Source organism: Siphateles boraxobius, unplaced genomic scaffold (assembly GCF_051911475.1).
Source record: "Siphateles boraxobius isolate OS27281-9 unplaced genomic scaffold, OSU_SipBor_1 75, whole genome shotgun sequence".
NCBI lineage: Eukaryota > Metazoa > Chordata > Actinopteri > Cypriniformes > Leuciscidae > Siphateles > Siphateles boraxobius.
Genome location: NW_027509203.1, coordinates 1873862 through 1896328, shown reverse-complemented (window position 1 = coordinate 1896328; position 22467 = coordinate 1873862). Strand labels below are relative to the sequence as shown.

The 22467-nt window shown below is 37.3% G+C and overlaps 2 protein-coding genes and 1 long non-coding RNA gene across 4 annotated transcripts in view; all 3 read right to left on the bottom strand.

Annotated features, from left to right (window-relative positions):
• Nucleotides 1-459, bottom strand: part of mib2 (MIB E3 ubiquitin protein ligase 2) — a 141576-nt gene extending 141117 nt beyond the window's left edge. The window contains exon 1 of the mRNA XM_077217664.1: nucleotides 172-459. Coding sequence (XP_077073779.1) covers nucleotides 172-184 — 13 coding nt within the window. The 5' untranslated portion in view covers nucleotides 185-459. The remainder of the gene's footprint in view (nucleotides 1-171) is intronic.
• Nucleotides 460-1719: 1260 nt separating this feature from the next.
• ubiad1 (UbiA prenyltransferase domain containing 1) lies at nucleotides 1720-18324 on the bottom strand. 2 transcript variants are annotated; one of them, XM_077217585.1, is made up of 4 exons: nucleotides 18093-18324; nucleotides 15011-15555; nucleotides 2953-3482; nucleotides 2739-2877 (listed from the first exon to the last, which is right to left on the bottom strand). In XM_077217585.1, exons 2-3 carry the CDS (start codon nucleotides 15513-15515, stop codon nucleotides 2995-2997), a joined length of 993 nt encoding a protein of 330 aa, XP_077073700.1. In that variant the 5' UTR covers nucleotides 15516-15555; nucleotides 18093-18324; the 3' UTR covers nucleotides 2739-2877; nucleotides 2953-2994. The 2 variants fall into 2 exon arrangements, with proteins under 2 accessions (XP_077073699.1, XP_077073700.1); XM_077217584.1 differs by having other exon boundaries at nucleotides 1720-3482; nucleotides 18093-18323.
• On the bottom strand, nucleotides 13818-14004 carry LOC143724507 (uncharacterized). The gene is made up of 2 exons (XR_013197394.1): nucleotides 13953-14004; nucleotides 13818-13871 (listed from the first exon to the last, which is right to left on the bottom strand). It is a non-coding gene; the product is annotated as an uncharacterized LOC143724507 (long non-coding RNA).
• Nucleotides 18325-22467: the final 4143 nt, after the last annotated feature.

Below are 22467 nucleotides of genomic sequence, written 5' to 3'. Positions count from 1 at the left end.
CTGATTATGGGAGATATAATCAATATGTTTCAGAATTTTCTTTACAAGCAAACCATGAAAATTAATGATTATTCAAACAAAAGCAGTAAACCGTTTTTTTATCTGCATGTCCGCGACACCGTTATATGAATACAAAACACATCATGATATCGTGTCGTTGTTTCATCTTACCTGTCGACAACATTAATGCTTCACCGGCCCACCGATAAAGTGCTAATACAGGCTTACGAGCGGTTATTACTGCGATGCGATGCGATGGACGCGCGCGTCAGTAACGCCAGTGGACAACATCCATCAGGCCGAAGCTTCCGCGTCACCTCGCGTTGTGTGTCCGCCAATAATTCCACACGAAAACAAAAACAAAAACCATCTATAAATCATCGAAATGAAAACACATCGCGCTAGTCAAGCTAGCAGTGCGGGATAATTCGTGGACACGCCCACGCCGCTGCTTGCCGTGCCTTATGCAAATTTACCAATCGTACTATGGCGAGAGATATGCTCATGAATATTAATGTTGTGACGCTACAGGAAGGTTACCAGGCAACACTTGATTACTATTCATGCGCTAATCCTTCGCCGTAGTAGGATTCGTAATTGTTTGGCTATAGTGCGTCATTAAATTAATGTTCTTGTTTTAAATGATTGTCTTTATGAAGCAGGTTGCGTAGATCTATGGGGAACCTTAGTATTCTTGATTATTAAATCAATATATACTTGATAGTGAAATCCTGATTTGAAACATGACAGTGCGCATGCGCGAATAGCTGAGATTGCGCTCACTATAATGGTCCTCGTGAGCCATCTTGTTGTCGTTCCATGTTACACCCATGATCACTTCATATATTATAGACCAGTGTGCATTGCATTATTACGCTTATTACAGTCATTTTCAGTAATGAGCAAAAAGACGTTCTGAGAACTTACGCTAACATTCTGGCAAGGGTTTCTCAACAAACGTTCATAACGTTAGTAGATTGTTCGCTCAAAGTTAGGCTATTTGGTTTAATGACGTTCTTTAACAATGTCCTTAAAACGTTGTTTAAATATTGTTCAGGGAACGTTTAATTTTCTGAAATATTTTAGTTGGACGTTAGAAAGTTTTTTTGAATGTTGCTCCTTAATTTGTTCAGAGAACTTTTTAAAGTAACGTTCCAATAAATGTCTGCAAAATTATAAACAAATAAATTTACATTAAAAAAAAAACATTTTAAAAACTGGACATTTTGAACGATCAGTTTCATCTGCATAGTGAGTTATTATTTTGTAACTCAATATTTGTTTAAACTGTATTGGAGATGTGTAGGCTACATATCAAAGTACGGGCATGTCTTTGTTTAGATGGACAAAATAAGAAAAAAAACAAGCAATATACGAAAGAAAGCTTTCTAGAAATAGCATTACATACAATATACAAGCAAAGAAACACATTTATAAAGAGATCACAAATATATTTCCTCTCAGAATTACAGAATTGTATTGTCTACAAATACTTGGTCACATGCTGCAATCGGGAAACCAAGCGAATGGATTGCATTTCAAAATGACTGCATCAATATCAACATGTCAAAATCAGAACATGTCTCATGTATTCATTCTGCAGCAGCAAAAGATGCTCACCTTCACATAATGACGTGAATATTGAAAACCCATGAAAAGCTGAGCTAAACTTGTTTCCTTGTGTCCTGGAGGAAACAGCAGCAAAATGAAGCAAAACGCTTAGTTCTGTATATCCTTTATTTGAAAAAAATAATAATAATTTGACATTGAAATATGTCTAACGCTGTCTATGACGTAAGATCCAGCTGAGAAGCATTTTATACACAACTACACCAAGAACTATATTAAGCCCCCCTGTAGTCAATGACCGTATCCCTTAAAACTCATCTTTAATCACCAAAATTACATATTTAAACGTTTTTTTTCTTGAAAAAATGCCTTCATGTCTTAAAATATCTTGAATGTAACTCGACACCCTTGCCTCATTTAGTATTCGCGGTTCTATGAATATGCAAATGAGCCCCGCCTCCACTCACTCACTCAGAGATCCACCCATTGACGATCACACGTTGATCTGATTGGTTACAAGGTAGTTTGTGACGTCAGAAACACCAGCGATATCAAACCGTGTTTTTGAGACTGTCTTTGGTTCACTGCAGTTTTAAGGAGAAAATACTCAGCGATGCTGTCGACTTATGCTTTAAGACAAACCATGTGTAAATTCATATTAAAAACTCCACATAGACAAGCAACATTAAAAGCTGGATTTTCACCACAGGGAGACTTTAAAGCAAAGGTTCCCTTGTTAAAATATCAATTATTGACCACCATTGAAGAGCGGGTACTTGAGACTCGGCTGGTTTTATATAATGAAAATCAAAAACATTATTAGAAAAATGATTTATAGTCATGTTCACAAAAACATGAAAAAATGTGAAAGGTACTTAATATATCTGAAACGTATAATGAACTAGTAAACCATTTTATATATATAAAAGTGCAGGGCAATGATTAATCGAATCCAAAATAAAAGTTTGTGTTTACATATGTGTGTGTACTGTGTATAATTATTTAGTATTTATAAATACACACACATGCACGTATATATTTAAGAAATATTTGCATGTATATAATATATATAATATAAATATTTTATATATTAATACCAAATTTTCTTAAATATATACATGCATGTGTGTGTATTTATATATACAAAATTATACACAGTACACACACATTATGTAAACAAACTTTTATTTTGGATGTGATTAATCATTGCCCTGCACTTTTATATATATATATATTAATTTACAGACTGGTCTCTGTTTACAATACTGATGTCCTGGACAGTCTATGCACTGAGAGCACTTGCCATCTCTGAAAACATAAATAAACAACAATAAATTAAAGTCTTTGAACTCTGGATTAGCATCGCTATGAATACAAAAGTACCTAGAGTTGTTTAAAACAATCAGGACAAGAGTTGTAGCCGGTTCACAATAACGGCAAGCTCCCCTGCGGCGCCAGGATAATCCCGAACACGTAGAAGAGTCCCATGAGCAGGTTGAGCTTGGCGGTTTTCTGCGGGATCTTCGCGTAACAGCGGCGGCGGAACTGCCTCTCCAGCGGGAAGGCCATGGGCAGCGTTAGCAGCGGGAGAGCCATGCTAATGCTGTAGCGCGTGGCTAGGATGCAGAACAGCAGGTAGGGCACGAACAGAAGCAGGTTGTAGATGATGTAGGACAGCGTTGGGCCCACTAGGATGGCTAGCGTGACGATTCCCGCCTGCTTGTCCGAGTCCATGTCTCGGGTGTTGTTGCTGTGCAGGATGGCTTCGGTGTTGAGCGCTAGCGGCACGGCGTACACTAGCGGCAGCACTGACAGGTATCCCACCTGCACCGCGTGAGCGAACATCACCGCTAGAGGCCCGAAGGTGATGAGGATCACCACGTCTCCCAGAGCCACGTACTTCAGGCCGATGCCTAGAGGACACACAACACATGCAGGGAAAATTACTGCGTTTTTGCAGTTAAGTCTCATTTTTTTCTAAATATGTGACCCTGGATCACGAAGCCAGTCGCGAGTCGCACGGGTAAATCTGTGGCAGTGGCCAACAATACATTGTACGGGTCAAAATTATAGTTTTTTTTCCTTTTATGCCAAAATTCATTAAGATATTAAGTAAATATCATGTTCCATGAAGATATTTAGTAAATCTCGGCGATTTTCTCAATGTTGCGATTTCTTTGCACCCTCATATTCCAGATCTTCAAATAGTTGTATCTCGGCAAAATATTACCATGTTCTAACAAACCATACAGCAAGGGAAAGCTTATTTATGATGTATAAATCTGAATTTCAAAAAATTGATCCATGTGACTGGTTTTGTGGTCCAGGATCATATATTATTAAATGTATAACCAGTGCAAGGGAGAATACTTATAAATTGTAGTCCATTATTGAATACAAATTACATTTAAAGATGCAGTGTGTACATTTTAGAGTCCAAACACAAGAACACATGAATGGAAAATAAGTGCGTTAGGAACGGCTCACACACACACACACACACACACACACACACACACACACACACACACACACACACACACACACACACACACACACACACACACACACACACACACACACACACACACACACACACACACACACACACACAACACGTTTTTGCTTGAGATGCACAATATGTCGGCCAATCGGAATCGGCTGATATCGGTTCATTTTTAATGTTCTCATTATCGGCCTGATAAGAAAAATTGTCCGATATATTAAAGCTGATAAATAATGTATTATTTCCTTCGGCTGAGACGCTTCAGATGTGCACTGTTCATCATGATGGTTTTTAATTGCTTGAAATATGATTAACTCACTTCAAAAAAGAAAATACAGTTCAGGTCAACATGTGCAGCGCAAGCGTGTCATATCGGCTACCTAAAATTATAATGAGAACATCATAATTGTGTGTTTGGGACATTGATCTGTAATCAGGTACTCAAATTATACAAAACTTTGAATTTAGCTGTATTGGCTTTTATCGGTTATCGGTTAATTTTCATATTTCGGTGCATTTCTAGTTTTTGAGGTTAAAAACGAGTCTTTTTTTTTTCTCTAAGCTTATTTAAATGTATAACCAGTGCAGGGGAGAGTACGTACACATTTTAGTCCATTACTGAGTACAAATTACATGACAAGAATGTAATCTAATCGATTACACATTTAGGGTAATGTAATCTGATTAATTTTAGATTACTTTTGATCTAACTCGTTCATCACATTGATTTTAGATGGGATAATCTTGCAATATAATGATATAATAATACAAAGAGATAGAAATTGTATCATCAACAACATGAAGTGCGTTAAACACAGGAACTTCAGGGATAATCACTGGCATGTGACAGTAGAGGTGTATTTATTTAATTTATATAAAGTCCCTTGAACTTGCATACACACATACAGTTTGAGGTAATCATTTAAAACAGATCCGACAAACCACAGGTGCGACTGAAATCAGCGACTCCACGTGTCGACCGGATTAAGTATTTTAAAGTGTAATTTAACATAAGTTTTTAATTTTTGGAATCTGATTACTTAATCCGGATTAGAAAATCAGTTCCTACCCAGCGCTGTGTATGCATAATCTTTTGCAGAGGTGGGAGTAAGTCACACATGTGCAAGTCACAAGCAAGTCTCAAGTCTTAACCTTCTAGTCTCAAGCAAGTCCAAGTAATTTTTTTATAAAGGCAAGTCAAGTCAAGTCACTGCCTTATGTCAAGCAAGTCAAGTCAAGTCAAGTCACTGCCTTATGTCAAGCAAGTCAAGTCAAGTCGTAGCTTGGGTCACAAGTCACTGGCAAGTCATACACACGTTTGACGATTTCACTGAATTTATATATTAAAATAAGTTAAAACTACAGAAGTTGTGGACTATGGTTTTATTTGAAACATTTTTTTATATATGCATTTCCACATATAGCTGAGTGGTTACTACAATAAAAATCTAAATGTAACTGAAATTAGGCCAACATTAAAGCATGAAAAAATAAATATGGCTCAAACATTGCAGAAGACCATTAAATGGTATTAAACAATTCACAATTCAAGTATAATTCCTATGCGACCAAAGGCATTCTTCAAACTGGCATCCCCTTAATACAAGTTATATATGTTTAATTATGAAGTTAAAACCGCCAATAGGTGGCGCCAAATTACCGTATTAATGTACGAGTCATAGAAGCATTCGTTTAACTTATGTTCAAAACGGCAGATTCGTTCTGGAACTGAGCAACTCGGTCACTGAATCACAAATACGCATAACTCTTTCTCTGGCTTGTTTGGAACTATTGTCATTGGAGAAATCGAGCAAAAACATAAATATTTGGAATATTAGGTTATGTCTAAATGTCACATCACAATATTCACTCTTACTGAACTGTTTTATAAAATCATTATCACATTTGCAATCGCGTCAATATTCTGGAAATATTTTTTTAATATCATATGTTATAATTATGAAAATAACTCATACTAGTGCACTTTTTTCCACCAAATTTTGAATTTTGGGTGCAATATTAATTCTGCTGGCATTTTGATAACATCTAATAGATGTAACCCCTGATAACATCTAACCCTGCTTTAAGAGAAACATAAAACACGACAAAACATTATCAGTTTTCTATGTTGTTTTTTGTCATGGGAAAGAACGACGTATTTGGCTTTAAAGCATGATTTAAAAAGAAATGTGGCAAATGTTATACAAAACATATGACATCATTAATTATCATTTGAATATTGACAGCATTAAGCTACATTTGAAAACATAATTGTGTATAAAGAGGTATGCTGTTTCGACCAATATTCTCTCTAGATTTAAAGATAGTCAAATTAACTATAACAAACAGGTTAAACAAGCCATAGTTTACTTTTAGACGTGGTGAATGAAGTTCGACTGTTCGAGGTTGTGATGGTCGTGTCCGATATCCCTTGCCAGTTATTATGCGTACAGCAAATCTTCTTGTATGAATATAGTCAATTTCTAGTGTTTATATCCGAAAAGAAATGATGCTGGGAGATGTTTTTGTATTTAGCGCGCTCACCGCGATGTATGTTTTTTCTGGGCTTGTGCAGTGTCACACGATCGCGCAGAATCTGATGACTGGCGTCAATGGTTCCGTTGCTTTCATTTTGTTCATCAATTGATGTTGCGATGATAAATGTATATCAAGTCATTCTCGAGTCATACAGTTCAAGTCAAGTCAAGTCTCAAGTCATTGGATCTCAAGTCAAAGTCAAGTCGAGTAATTTTCTTAATTTAGTCAAGCAAGTCTCAAGTCCTTAAATTTGCGACTCGAGTCAAGTCATGTGACTTGAGTCCCCCATCTCTGTTCTTTTGTGTCAAATTCTGACATCTAATCAAATTAAATTGAAATATTGGGGTGCCGTTTACACTATACAATTTAAAAACGGAAAACTTTTTATGCGACAATGGCGTTTTGTGGCTGATTTCTATGTGCAAGCAAGTATTTGACAATGATACTATTATCATCTCTGTGTAAACTACACACAAAAAAGGAATTTGTGAAAACGGTGACATCATGTGTTAATTGTTCGTGTTTCTTTACACAGTGACATCGCCATCTACTGGCCTGGCAGCAGAATACAGCGTTTTTATTCGTTTTCACGGATCCTCGTGAACGTCTGTACGTGTAAAACGCAAAGAAAACACGTTTCTGTTTTAGCACATCGATGTCGTGTAAACTCAGACACATTGGGCTGTTACCAATGAAATAAAAACAGTATAAACAAATCTTACACTGCAGAAGTGGCACAGAAACTGCATCTAAAGCAGCATTTAGATGCATTTACACAAACGCATTTACATCATAATATGAGATTACGGTCTCGAAAATAAAATCGGAGGATTGCAATATTAAATTATTTGAAAATGAACATTTTAAATATGAAGCTAAAACTGCCAGTAGATGGCAGCAAGTCACAGTCTTTAGCCTAAAGTATACTTCATTTTTTATGCGTACGCCGAGTTGCATCTGATAACATTAGTTAATGCACTATGAACTAACATGAATGACAGGGATGCACCGATACGAACATTTTGGCCGATAACGATAGCCAATAATTCTTAATATTTGAAAGCTGATAACCGATATATTGGCCGATAAATCCAGTAGCACCTCAATGCAGTACATGAGATCCATGAGGAGGAGTCGGATCAAGATCCAAGGGGTGGAGATGGGTAGGATTAGGGGTGGATTTAGGGATCAGGGGTGGGTTTAGGGATCAGGGGGCGGAGATGGGTGGGTTTAGGTATATGTAAGGTGGGAGGAGTCGGATCAAGATCCAAGGGGTGGAGATGGGTAGGATTAGGGGTGGGTTTAGGGATCAGGGGTGGGTTTAGGGATCAGGGGTGGGTTTAGGGATCAGGGGGCGGAGATGGGTGGGTTTAGGTATATGTAAGGTGGGAGGAGTTGGATCTGGATCCGACTCCTCCCCGTGGATTTCATGTTCTGCAGTGAGGACCATCTCGATAAATCTAAATCCAAATTTTTAAATCATTTTTGAGAGACTGATTACAGGAAACAAGTCATAGACCAACGCTACTTTTGCGTCATCGAAGGGTAACGCCCCTTTTTGGGGGAAAACAAACGGATTCCTCTGAGAACAGAACTCGCTCTAGATCTGTGAAGTTTCTTGATAGCAAAAATGGCACAAACATACACACTCTCTTTGCCGGCCGAGGAGCGTGGACGGTATTTAAAGAAGCTACTGGATACGGGGTTAAAGAGGTGTCCCTTTGAAATGGTCGAAAACTGGATTAATGACCCCACGCAGTGACCAAATATGGACTATTCAGACATCTACCACTATCTCGTGGAATCACACAGTAAGTAGCCTATTTTTTGGTCATTAACACACTCACAGTATGACAAACTGGACGATGAGGCCATGTCACTTGGATCATATTTAACTTGATTTAAACTATTGACATAGTTTTGTTGTCGACTAGCTATACTAGTTAGAAAGACGAAGCTGCTAGCGGCTAAGTTACGAGATTAGCTCTCACTAGGCACGCTACCTTGGCTGTTAACAGATTTTACTGTTGAAATAGTGGCAGGCTAGGACTAAAGTGGACTTGGCTGGTTTCTGCTTGTGTCTAGAAAGTGCTAGGACTTTGAAAGTTGTAAAAAGGTTTACAGTGTACGGCAAAATATGTAGCGTTGGTCTATATAATCTAACAAATTATATCTCTATTCTGCGTACACTTGCAAAACTTTTGAATTGCCCGAGAAAGGTTTATTCGGTCATAAAATTTCTACGAAAAATTTCCCCTGAGAAACTTTGGAGAATGAAATAAAGAGCTGGGAGGAAATATATAGCCTATATCAACACAAAAGTTATGCAAGTAAACGCAAAAACTATTATAGCCTAATCTTTCCTGGCTTTTCCCATCACTTTAGGTTTGGTTAACATCTTTAATATGTCATTTCACAAGCTATCTTGAACGAACAGAGGCATGGTCTGAGATAATAGTGTATTTACCGGTGTTGAATTCTCGGAAGATTAAGAAAATATCCGTCTGATGATAAAAATAAATAAAATCTTCATTTCTTCATGAAGAAAGTAATTTCTTCACCAAAATACAAACCGCCGCAATGGAACATCCCTCATGGCCTCATCCTCTAGTTTGTAATACTGTGAGTGTGTTAATGAAAAAAAAATAGGCTGGCTACTTGGTGATTCCACGAGATGGCGGTAGATGTCTGAGAATAGTCCGGCAAAGAGAGCGTGTATGTTTGTGCCATTGTTGCTATCAAGAAAGTTTGCAGATCTAGAGCGAGTTCTGTTCTCAGAGGAATCCGTTTGTTTTCCCCCAAAAAGGGGCGTTACCCTTCGATGACGCAAAAGTAGCGTTGGTCTATCATTAAAATCCATGTCCCAAACACAGTTACACAAACACTCATGGATAGATACACTTTTATGGACTTCAAAAAAATGGTGTCCATTCACTGCCATTATAAAGCTTGGAAGAGCCAAGACATTTTTTAATATAACTCCGATTGTATTCGTCTGAAAGAAGAATGTTATATACACCTAGGATGACTACAGGGTGAGTAAATCATGGGATAATTTTAATTTTGGGTGAACTATCCCTTTAAGCGTGTGCATGTATATATAACCCATCATATTCACCTCCAGTAGTTTTTGGTCTATATAGCTAATTTCACCTTTCATGACCATTTTTAACACCCAGTCATAACCCATCATATTCACCTCCAGTAATTTTTGGTCTATATAGCTAATTTCACCTTTCATGACCATTTTTAAGACCCAGTCATAACCCATCATATTCACCTCCAGTAATTTTTGGTCTATATAGCTAATTTTGCCTTTCATGACCATTTTTAAGACCCAGTCATAACCCAGCATATTCACCTCCAGTACTTTTTGGTCTATATAGCTAATTTCGCCTTTCATGACCATTTTTAAGACCCAGTCATAGCCCATCATATTCACCTCCAGTAATTTTTGGTCTATATAGCTAATTTCGCCTTTCATGACCATTTTTAAGACCCAGTCATAACCCATCATATTCACCTCCTGTAATTTTTGGTCTATATAGCTAATTTTGCCTTTCATGACCATTTTTAAGACCCAGTCATAACCCAGCATATTCACCTCCAGTACTTTTTGGTCTATATAGCTAATTTCGCCTTTCATGACCATTTTTAAGACCCAGTCATAGCCCATCATATTCACCTCCAGTAATTTTTGGTCTATATAGCTAATTTCGCCTTTCATGACCATTTTTAAGACCCAGTCATAACCCATCATATTCACCTCCTGTAATTTTTGGTCTATATAGCTAATTTTGCCTTTCATGACCATTTTTAAGACCCAGTCATAACCCAGCATATTCACCTCCAGTACTTTTTGGTCTATATAGCTAATTTCACCTTTCATGCCCATTTCTTAAGACTGAGTCATAACCCAGCATATTCACCTCCAGTAATTTTTGGTCTATATAGCTAATTTTGCCTTTCATGACCATTTTTAACACCCAGTCATAACCCAGCATATTCACCTCCAGTAATTTTTGGTCTATATAGCTAATTTTGCCTTTAATGACCATTTTCAAGACCCAGTCATAACCAGTGTTGTGCAAGTTACTTCCAAACTGTAATACATTATATATTACTTGTTACTGTTATTTAAAAGTAAATCATTACCTTACAATATTACTGTCTCAGAATTGTAATGCGTTACATTACTCCTGTATTACTTTTGAGTTACTTTCACCAAAATAACTATACTGAAGTAGAACTTAACATTCTAAAATGACTAGGGCTGTAACCATATGCGATATGAAACCGAAATCGCGACACTCAGATCCACGAACTTGCAGAATGGCAACACACCCCTTCCAACTCCCAGCGTTATCCATACCGTCCAGATCCAATGCTACCACATCTTTAAATTACTATTAGTATTATTTGAAGTTAACATTATAAAATACGTAGACCTACACTACAAAACTAGTTAAGGATAAATTATTTAAAATTTGGGAATTCCAACTTTATGGACATGACATTTGCAGTCAAAACTTGAAATATAAATTCTCAGACAATGCATGAATACCAAAATATTGAAACGTGTTTTTATCCATAGGCTCCTCCCTGAAAGGAGTCCAGACATTAGAAAAATATCAGTCTACACATGCGTTTTATATTTAATATTAGGGAAATAGACAGTCATGCGTGACAAAAAAAAATCTTTAACTTTTAGGAGGCAACGATTTTTTTTGTTTTTTTGTAATTCTGTGAATTAAACTGCGCAAATCGGATGAAGAAGGGTTGGCTCTCCACAGAACATAAAATATTCATTTTATTTTATTTTTCGTGTTCTCATTTATGAGGAAAAAACAATGTTACAGAAGTGAGAGTTCTCCGTTACGGACGCGACCGTTCTGAAGGACTGCACTAAAAGACTGCTTTAAAACTTTCACAGAGAACTTACACACACAAAGCCTTTCTTTAAAGTGAATTTCGTTTTGTAATAATTGTATCTTAATTTTAATCAATGTTTCATCAACCAATTGCCTGGATTTAAGCGCGTGAACTGGAGCGCGTCTCATAAATGAACCGAAACTCAGCGTATAAGGTAGCCTATTCACGGACCTGAAAAAATATATCTATATTGATATGTCTACTTTTAAACAGAACAATTAAAAACGAAAGAAAACAGACTGCTCTCTGCTTGTGAAATGAAATGTGCATTCACTAGGCTACTGCGAAGATCGCGAGTCAGCATCGTCAACTTCATCTTGACCTTATTAATAAACAATTAAAATGTCTCCTTGCTATATTTGACATATTCATAATCATTGCTTTTGCCGGTCCTTTGTGACAGCTTTTAGGTGCTTTATCGGCAGCGCCGCCGCCCTTACATGAACGCGTCACCACCGCATCAAAAACACGATTGCGTGATGAAAACATGAAAAATACCACATAAACATAGTCTAACTGTTTAGAAAGAAATTAGAACGAATAGCCTAATGCTCATACGTCCATCTCGCGAATGTATAGTCTTCTTCATGCCATCTTCACCATTAGCTGCTTTTCCACTGGCCAGCGTGAGCACAGAGGCCGAAATTATACCTCACGGCACTCCTGTAAAAAATAAATCGCTATACAAATATATCAGACGCTGCCATTTAGTCTTTATTTACAGACTTGGACACCACACGCGGCTATTGACTGACCACAAACAGGTAATTTAGCCTACTTGCATTTTTCATTCGTTAATGTCTCGCGGTCTTCCTGTTATTTTTGTTTTGTTTTTTGTTTGTTTTACAATTAAAACTAAAAGTCTGTTGTAACGCAAGCCTTACTGAACATGTACCGAGTAAAATATTACTGAAAACTGATTAGTAATGCCTTACACTACTGCGTTACAGCAAAAAGTAATATGTTACTGTAATGCATTACTTTTGTAACGGGTTACTCCCAACACTGGTCATAACCCATCATATTCACCTCCTGTAATTTTTGGTCTATATAGCTAATTTTGCCTTTCATGACCATTTCTAAGACCCAGTCATAACCCATCATATTCACCTCCTGTAATTTTTGGTCTATATAGCTAATTTTGACTTTCATGACCATTTTTAAGACCCAGTCACAACCCATCATATTCACCTCCAGTAATTTTTGGTCTATATAGCTAATTTTCCCTTTCATGACCATTTTTAAGACCCAGTCATAACCCATCATATTCACCTCCAGTAATTTTTGGTCTATATAGCTAATTTTGCCTTTCATGACCATTTTTAAGACCAGGTCACAACCCAGAATATTCACCTCCAGTACTTTCTGGTCTATATAGCTAATTTTGCCTTTCATGACCATTTTTAAGACCCAGTCATAACCCATCATATTCACCTCCAGTAATTTTTGGTCTATATAGCTAATTTTAGCCTTGATGATCATTTTTAAGACCCAGTCATAAACCATCATATTCACCTCCAGTAATTTTTGGTCTATATAGCTAATTTTAGCCTTGATGATCATTTTTAAGACCCAGTCATAAACCAGCATATTCACCTCCAGTAATTTTTGGTCTATATAGCTAATTTTAGCCTTGATGATCATTTTTAAGACTCAGTCATAAACCATCATATTCACCTCCAGTAATTTTTGGTCTATATAGCTAATTTTCCCTTTCATGACCATTTTTAAGACCCAGTCATAACCCATCATATTCACCTCCAGTAATTTTTGGTCTATATAGCTAATTTTGCCTTTCATGACCATTTTTAAGACCAGGTCACAACCCAGAATATTCACCTCCAGTAATTTCTGGTCTATATAGCTAATTTTGCCTTTCATGACCATTTTTAAGACCCAGTCATAACCCATCATATTCACCTCCAGTAATTTTTGGTCTATATAGCTAATTTTAGCCTTGATGATCATTTTTAAGACCCAGTCATAAACCATCATATTCACCTCCAGTAATTTTTGGTCTATATAGCTAATTTTAGCCTTGATGATCATTTTTAAGACCCAGTCATAAACCAGCATATTCACCTCCAGTAATTTTTGGTCTATATAGCTAATTTTGCCTTTCATGACCATTTTTAAGACCCAGTCATAAACCAGCATATTCTCCTCCAGTAATGTTTGGTCTATATAGCTAATTTTAGCCTTGATGATCATTTTTAAGACCCAGTCATAAACCAGCATATTCACCTCCAGTAATTTTTGGTCTATATAGCTAATTTTAGCCTTCATGGCCATTTTTTAAGACCCAGTCATAACCCATCATATTCACCTCCAGTAATTTTTGGTCTATATAGATAATTTTTCCTTTCATGACCATTTTTAAGACTCAGTCATAAACCATCATATTCACCTCCAGTAATTTTTGGTCTATATAGCTAATTTTGCCTTTCATGGCCATTTTTAAGACCCAGTCATAACCCAGCATATTCACCTCCAGTAATTTTTGGTCTATATAGCTAATTTTGCCTTTCATGACCCTTTTTAAGACCCAGTCATAACCCAGCATATTCACCTCCAGTAATTTTTGGTCTATATAGCTAATTTTGCCTTTCATGACCATTTTTAAGACCCAGTCATAACCCAGCATATTCACCTCCAGTAATGTTTGGTCTATATAGATAATTTTAGCCTTCATGGTCATTTTTAAGAACCAGTCATAACCCAGCATATTCACCTCCAGTAGTTTTTGGTCTATATAGCTAATTTTGCCTTTCATGACCATTTTTAAGACCCAGTCATAACCCAGCATATTCACCTCCAGTAATTTTTGGTCTATATAGCTAATTTTGCCTTTCATGACCATTTTTAAGACCCAGTCATAAACCAGCATATTCACCTCCAGTAATGTTTGGTCTATATAGATAATTTTAGCCTTCATGGTCATTTTTAAGAACCAGTCATAACCCAGCATATTCACCTCCAGTAGTTTTTGGTCTATATAGCTAATTTTAGGCTTCATGCCCATTTCTTAAGACTGAGTCATAACCCAGCATATTCACCTCCACTAGTTTTTGGTCTATATAGCTAATTTTAGCCTTCATGGCCATTTTTTAAGACCCAGTCATAACCCAGCATATTCACCTCCAGTAATGTTTGGTCTATATAGATAATTTTAGCCTTCATGGTCATTTTTAAGAACCAGTCATAACCCAGCATATTCACCTCCAGTAGTTTTTGGTCTATATAGCTAATTTTAGGCTTCATGCCCATTTCTTAAGACTGAGTCATAACCCAACATATTCACCTCCACTAGTTTTTGGTCTATATAGCTAATTTTAGCCTTCATGGCCATTTTTTAAGACCCAGTCATAACCCAGCATATTCACCTCCAGTAATTTTTGGTCTATATAGATAATTTTAGCCTTCATGGCCATTTTCTAAGACCCAGTCATAACCCAGCATATTCACCTCCAGTGTATAAGAAAGAGCTGGACAGTCCCCCGAAGTAAACGAGTGCTAAATGCTCGAGTCTGAGCGAGGACAGGCAGAAGAGCAGTGTTGCACACAGACACCCAGCGGAGTACAGCACCGCCCCGAACAGCACCACGTCCTGCGGCTTCAGGATCTGATCCACCAGAGTCCGGTCGTCGCTCTTCTTATGATCGATGCCCTTAGAGAAGTCGTAGTAGGTGTTGACCAGGTTCCCGGCGCCGTGGACCAGCAGAACGGTCACAGCACACACCAGCAGAACCAGCAGGTCCACGGACCCCTCCAGCTTGTAGGCCAGCGCGCTGCCGAGGGCCACGGGTGTTAGCGAGGCGCTGAAGCTCCAGGGACGCAGCGCTAACACGTACGCCGCGCACTTGCCCTGCACACCCATCACGCCACCGGCCCGACCCGCTCCAGGACACCCCGACCCGTTCAGGCCGTTAGTCCCCGAGACAACGCAGGTCTCGCGGCTCGCCTGCTTCATGGCGGATCAATCTAGCAGCGCTTCAGAGAGAGGAGACGAGCTGTCGAGACACACACACACACTAATCATTATAACATCACACCAGCAGACATTCATTCATTTTTATTACACAGCTCTTGTCAAAGCTGAATTTACACATGGTTTGTCTTAAAGCATATTAAAAACACCACATGGACATATAAAAAACATTATTACACGGCTCTGTGGAACGCTTGATTCTGATTGGTCAATCACACATCCAGCGGTTTATTATTCCCAGATAACAGCCGCTGAACACAGAAACACAGACTCATCCGGGTCACTGAAGTCAGCAGCGCTACACACTCGCTAGCAACGGGTTTTCCTCGTGGAAGTTTTGCATATGGTGAGTTGATAAAATATTCAATATTCAAATCAATATTTTGTGTAGTTATTTAATAATGTCATCCAGTATCGTAGTGTCGTTTCATACAAACGCAGATTCTGCCCTTTTGTGAGACTATTGACAACATTGATCAGAGGCACAGCTGTGGAGAGACACACACACACACTCTCTAATCTTACATCATCACACCAGCATACATTCATTAACTTCAATTATTAGCCCCGCCCACTTTTACATAACCACTGCTTTTTTTGTATTATTCCTGTAAGGATTTAAAAAAAAGCTTTTGTTAAACACACACACTCAAATCATTACAACATCACAGGACTTTTCAAGCACTACTCCTTGGGTTTTAAAGTCCTCCAGTGGTGAAAAACCAGTGATAAGTCAGAGATAATGTACGTCCAGCCGGTTGTTCTCTCAGAATAATCCCGACAGGGTGATCAGGATCAGGTCTTCATCAGCACACACACACACACACACACACACACACACACACACACACACACACACGCGCACACGCGCGCACACACGCGCACACGCGCGCACACACGCGCACACACACACACACACACAAACACACCTGAAGGGGTGTTTTCAATTAAATTCCAGGACTTTTCAATCACTAAAAAGGCTTAATTTTGTAATTTTGGTGATCAAAGATTATTGATTACAGGGAACTTTAAAGGACTACAGTTAGAGATCTCACTTATCAAACAATATCTTCATCCTCTTTCAAATACTAAAGCATATCTACATCAGACGGGCTGATTCTGTGTGAAAAAACTGTATTTGTGTTTTACGAGAACACGAAATTTCATTTATGCTGTCTGTCAATAATTCAAGAACTTTTCAAAACAAATTCATAAATATTGCTGTGTTTCCAGGACTTCAAATTATGCAACACATCAAATTTAAGCACCCATAAAAATTTGAGGAAAATATTTTATATATATGTATATGCCTATATATAAATATTTGAAAAACAAGGGAAGAACAAAACACTAAACTTGGTTAAGGTATTTATCTGACAAAATTAACTACAGCTGCAGGTTTGATTTTACTATGCAAAAAAAGATGCATAGAAAAACAGAGCTGACAGGAAAAAGCAAACAATCAGATATTAATATTTCTCTTGCTTTTGCATGCGTTCATAATTTCTTTGACAGCGAGTTTGGCATGTTTCATTGGTTCATCATCACTAAACTGTCGTTCGTAGCGTTTCGCATGAGTGGGCGGGGTTAAAGAGCTTGTTGTGACTCTGATTGGTGGAATTTTCTGTAAAGCATCATGGGTAATGTAGTTTTTTCATCACAAATTCAACTTAAAACTTAAAATATGTTGGAATAATGCAGAAGCAAATACTATTGATCAACACGCTCGTAGCTCACAGAAGGCCAGACTTCCTTACAAAATCAAGACAACGGTTTGAGTTTGCATGACTGTATGTGATTTCTGTGCTCCAGTTTGGTCCAATCACAGAAGAAAATATCCACAACAGTGTTTCCATGGTTTTCCAAAACAGAACAATTACTAAAAGGATTATTAAATAAAGAAAATTAGATTAGAAAATGTATCCTTAATCATCCGTTCTTTTAAAAACACCATGTAAATGCTAGGGTGATAAAACACAAAATATAGTTATAAATGTACTTTTTTCATTAATATGACTTAAGATATTTATTACTGTGGAAATGCCATGTGAAGAACATATGCCCTTCAAAAACACAAGGACGCTAACAAAACCCTGCCAAAATCCCATGTTTTTTATGATAATGGACTAAATAATTCAGTAATTTTTATCAGTATTGGTTACACCATGTTTTTCTGGACAGTAACACCATATTTTGTGTCGAAAATATATATAAATATTTTACATATTTACTCATGATATCATGTATTATTATTATTATTAGTAATTATGAAAGGGAAAATCATATTTAGGGGTCAGTTGAACGAACGCCCTGTAATAAAGTATGATATTGTAAGAGAGCATTAATTAAAGAGCCATAATCAGCTCACCTGTTGATCTGCTCATTAACATCAGATCACGTGTCCATACAAACACGCTCTTCCGTGTGTCAGATACAAAACGCGTTTATTTCTCATGTGTTTCATCACTGATTATGATAGTGATCCGGCTGCTAAAGGCTAATGCTAGTTAAAGAGATAATCAGAGATTATCAAAGTGTCCGTCAGGATCGTAACGTTACCTGCTCCACACACGCGCGCACACACACACTCTCTCTTCACCAGAGCCGTTCGCGCATCGTGCCGTGGGTTCAGGGGTCAATCCCCGCAGGGTCCGAGCAGAAGCGTGACAGTCCAGTGATGATTTAATCGACATTAGCAACATCAGCCGACTTACACATCGCCATTTCCGTCCAACACCTCAGAGTGCAGAGCGTGTAATACTGTCCGGGCGGAAACACGGAGAAGCATCTTCGTTCCGCCCGACTCATCGTTCCGCCTCAGACAGAGGTTTTCGGTTTTCAAAGCGGGTTCAAAGTCAAATTGTGAAAAAATTTAAATATATATATATATTAAAATTAGCTAATTAAAATGAAATAACAATCGGATATAAATAAATGATATGTTTATTAATATAGATTAGATAAGGAATAAAAAGTCACCTTTTTTTCGCCTTTCTTCGCCTTTGTCTTTTGGCTTGCTTAGTTGAGGACTTTCAATTTTATATTTAACAATACTATTACAACATTATTTTCCTGTTATCTCTGTAAAGCTGATTTGAAACAATCGATATTGTAAAAAGCACTATATTAAGGTGATTTGACTTGACTAAAAAGTGAATAAAAATAAATATTAAAACGGTGTAAACTATACAGTCAATATGTATTTACAAGACTTCAGATGCAAAAGCCTCTAAGTCCGTCTAACGTTTTTCTTTAATATTTTTATCAGGCTCCTGGGTTTCGACATTTCTGAATGTGCTGAGGCTGGGATTCAGTGGGTTTAAAGTGAAGGTATTTGATGAGCCTATACTATACTATACTACACTATAGGAGATATGACTACTATGTGCGGAGAGCATTCACTCAATATCAGTATCTCATTTTGACATTGGCGGCTTTTAGAGACTTCGCATCGGAGGTCTTCATATATAAATAATAATAATAATAGGCTACATTTAACAGTACAGTAGCCTACTATAGTGACTATAGTGGAAAAGTCCCTTAGGACAAGTAATTTCGACAAATTGCGTGTACCCTTTCTCCCATTCATAAGTAGGCTAATAGGAATTAATGTCTTTCTATATATAAACGCTGCGTCCGAAATCCAATTATTGCTAATTAGTGTGCAAAAAATAGTAGCCTACTCCACCAGAAGGCGAAGAGTCCCCGGATGATCAAACACTTCCGGTCACATTCTGAAGTGTGGATTGACACTTTACTATCCCATAGGCTATCCGATTTTCAAAATTACAGAATTCAATATCAGGTTCTTGACACATGTCTTTTACACATTTTCACATTTGGTAAGTAGGCTATAACTCGAAACAATTAGCGATACTCTAAAAATCTTCGGCATAGAACATGTTAAAATATCACCAAGAGGGGGAGATAGAGTCAAAAAAACTTTTACAAAGGGAATCCTTTTGGATTTATACTTTAAAAGCTACTCAATACCCTGGTCTAAACTTGGAATTGGATTTTTCTCCTTTCTTGTAACTTGACTATATGCACATGTCAATGTTTTGCTATATGTATAGGTAGGAATATTTCAAATTGTATCTTGATGTGAAAAGTGGTAAAATATAGAAACTGTAAAATTATTCAACATTTGAGATTGCACGTATTTATTAGAGCATGAAATGAAATTAAATATTTTTTACAATGTAACATTTTTCTGTAACTTGTCATAAAGTAACCTCTTGCTATATGTATCCATTTATATTGATATTTTAAAGTATCCTGATGTGAAAATGTGACTTGTCTTATCTAAAGTAACTTGTTGTAATTGCTCTCTGTCAGGTGATATATGCAGATGAGCACCTGTGCTTCTAGGTCACGTGACCACATGCAGATATATAGCATGCAGTCTACGGACTGCCATTTTGTATTTGCCCTGAAGAAGGCCGAAACATGTTGGCATATGTTTTTTAATGGATAGCCAAGTTTAAATAAAGGCTTTTTAAGCTTATCTTCCTTTTGAGTGACTCAGATTTACTGTTTATTTGGGAAACGTTTTTAATGGTCGTGTTTAAAGTTCAGATTCACATGTAGTCCGTCCTCAGACAGTAGCTTTCGGCCGAGGACCGTTCTCCATAACTGAGCATCACGATTATGTTGTTTCAAACTGAACACAATTTTCACGCGATTCTGAATTGATAACTGAATTGATAAAAAATGTGTCTGCAGTCTATTTAAAATGTTTTAAAAAATCAGTTTGAGTGAATGATTCAACGACTCGTGAAGATTTCACTTGTTTCATTACTGGATGAATCAGTGTTTCTGAATGAATCTCTTGAATGATTCAATGATTCACTCATATTTTAAGTCTCTTGTCTCCACCTACGGGTGTAACGATGTAATCAATACAATCTTTATTTGAAGCGTTGAGTTACTTTCAAAAGCTGATTTGCTCAATTTTGATCGCTACTGTAGACATCAGTGTTTATATCTGAACTATAATCTTTTCTCCCAGTTTTTCTGATGATAATCTGAGTGATTGACAGAAATAATGATGCTGTGTGGTTAGTGAATCTAGTCTACAGGATCGCTGTCGGATCATCCCTGCAACATGATGTGGAAATAAACCAGACTCAAAGAACGATCGAGTCCGAGCCAAACGCAAGCCGGATGTTTGGTGAGGCTCGGTTCTCTTCATTCGAGAAGCTTTTCAAGCCGAGTTTAAGCCGTGTTTAGATCTGGAGTTGGCCATGTGCCGTACAGATGATGCTCTGGACTGTTTGTTACTGCTAAACATGATTATAAGGGGTTGTGGGCGGATCGGGGCCAGAAGAGTCTGTGGTCGGACAAACATGTGTTTGTGATTTTTGTCATGAACCGATTGTGTTGGAGTGACAGACACACACTCAGACTAACCCTGCGCTCTTCACATCTCGGGCACTGTTGCCAACTAATTTTCAGGGGAAGTTGCTAAAGGCAGATCGATTTGTTGCTAAAAGTTGCTAAATGACGTTGTGACGTCATTGCGCTTTGACGTCATTACGTAATCGCAACGCAAAACTATGCCATTATGTTATACGTATTATTTGAAATGCTAATTTAGATTTGCTTGTAAAATCCCCAAGACCTGTTTTCAATTGTGTGTTGATTTGTACAGCCCCAAGCAGCACACGAAGCAGGCATTTTCCTCAATTCCCGTAATGAGATGTTTTGGAAAGTTGCCCTCCGCAATATGGCGGCGCCGTTGACGTACACAGTGGCCAATAGGGCGTCTTATTATGTCTATGGCCCCGCCCCTGTGCTCGTTGTATTTTGTCTTTCGGTTTTCACAGCGATTTCCACAGTGATCTTAAGGAATTATGAATGAACCGCTCAGTCTATTTAGCTAGCTTGTACACATGTGGTTTGGATTAGAGTCACTTTCCCAAAAGTTGCCAAATAAATGTAAAAAATTGCTAAATTTGTTGCTAGGTGCTTTTTGGAAAAAAAGTTGCTAAATCTAGCAACAAAATTGCTAAGTTGGCAACACTGATCTCGGGCAACAATGACAGAATTAGTTTTTTTTATTATTTCAATTAAATGTATGTACTATATTTTAGTTTGATAATGCTTTTTATTTAATATTTTGTATTTTTTTAGGGGATTTTATGGTACTAAATTATATTTACACTGTATTTAAAATCCATTTATTCACTTTTTTGAGCATTAAATTTCCCACTGTGGTAAATCTTGAATGCTTTAAAGCAACAGACTTCTGTTTGATCTCTTTTCAAAGATGACATTTGGCAGATTATTGCTGAAGTGAAAAAAGTTTTTAAAAAATTAAATTAAAAAAGTTACATTATTTTACGTTTATTGTTATTGAAAAATCCACAAAATTTCTATATTAAATTTGTATATGAAATATACATTTTCATAAAACATTTTACTCTAAAACTGCAAGAAAATCAAAGCCATAAATCTAATGCGCTCATTTAACAGCGAGGACTATTTTTCAGGACCATTTTACCTTTTTAAATGATGTCCATGATTTGTGTGTGTGTGTGTGTGTGTGTGTGTGTGTGTGTGTGTGTGTGTGTGTGTGTGTGTGTGTGTGTGTGTGTGTGTGTGTGTGTGTGTGTGTGTTTACTACACATCAAGTGCCAAAACAGTTACCAAGTTGTGTACCATTTCAATCAAGTAAAAAAAAAAAAAAACATAAAATTTGTCAGTCAAAAATGACGACGAGCACAAGAGGGCTTTCAGTGCCTTCGGTGCTCATTATGCTAAAAAGGTTCAGGACTCATTGGAATCTGCTCATAACTGCATAAAATCAGTTGTTGAAAGCAAGGGCTCGGCAGATAGTGCAGCAGATTAGTGGCATATCTCAAGAGAATCGTTCAAATTGGTATAGAAGCATGAAATTTGGCACAGATACTCTCTAAGGGTCACTTTTTGG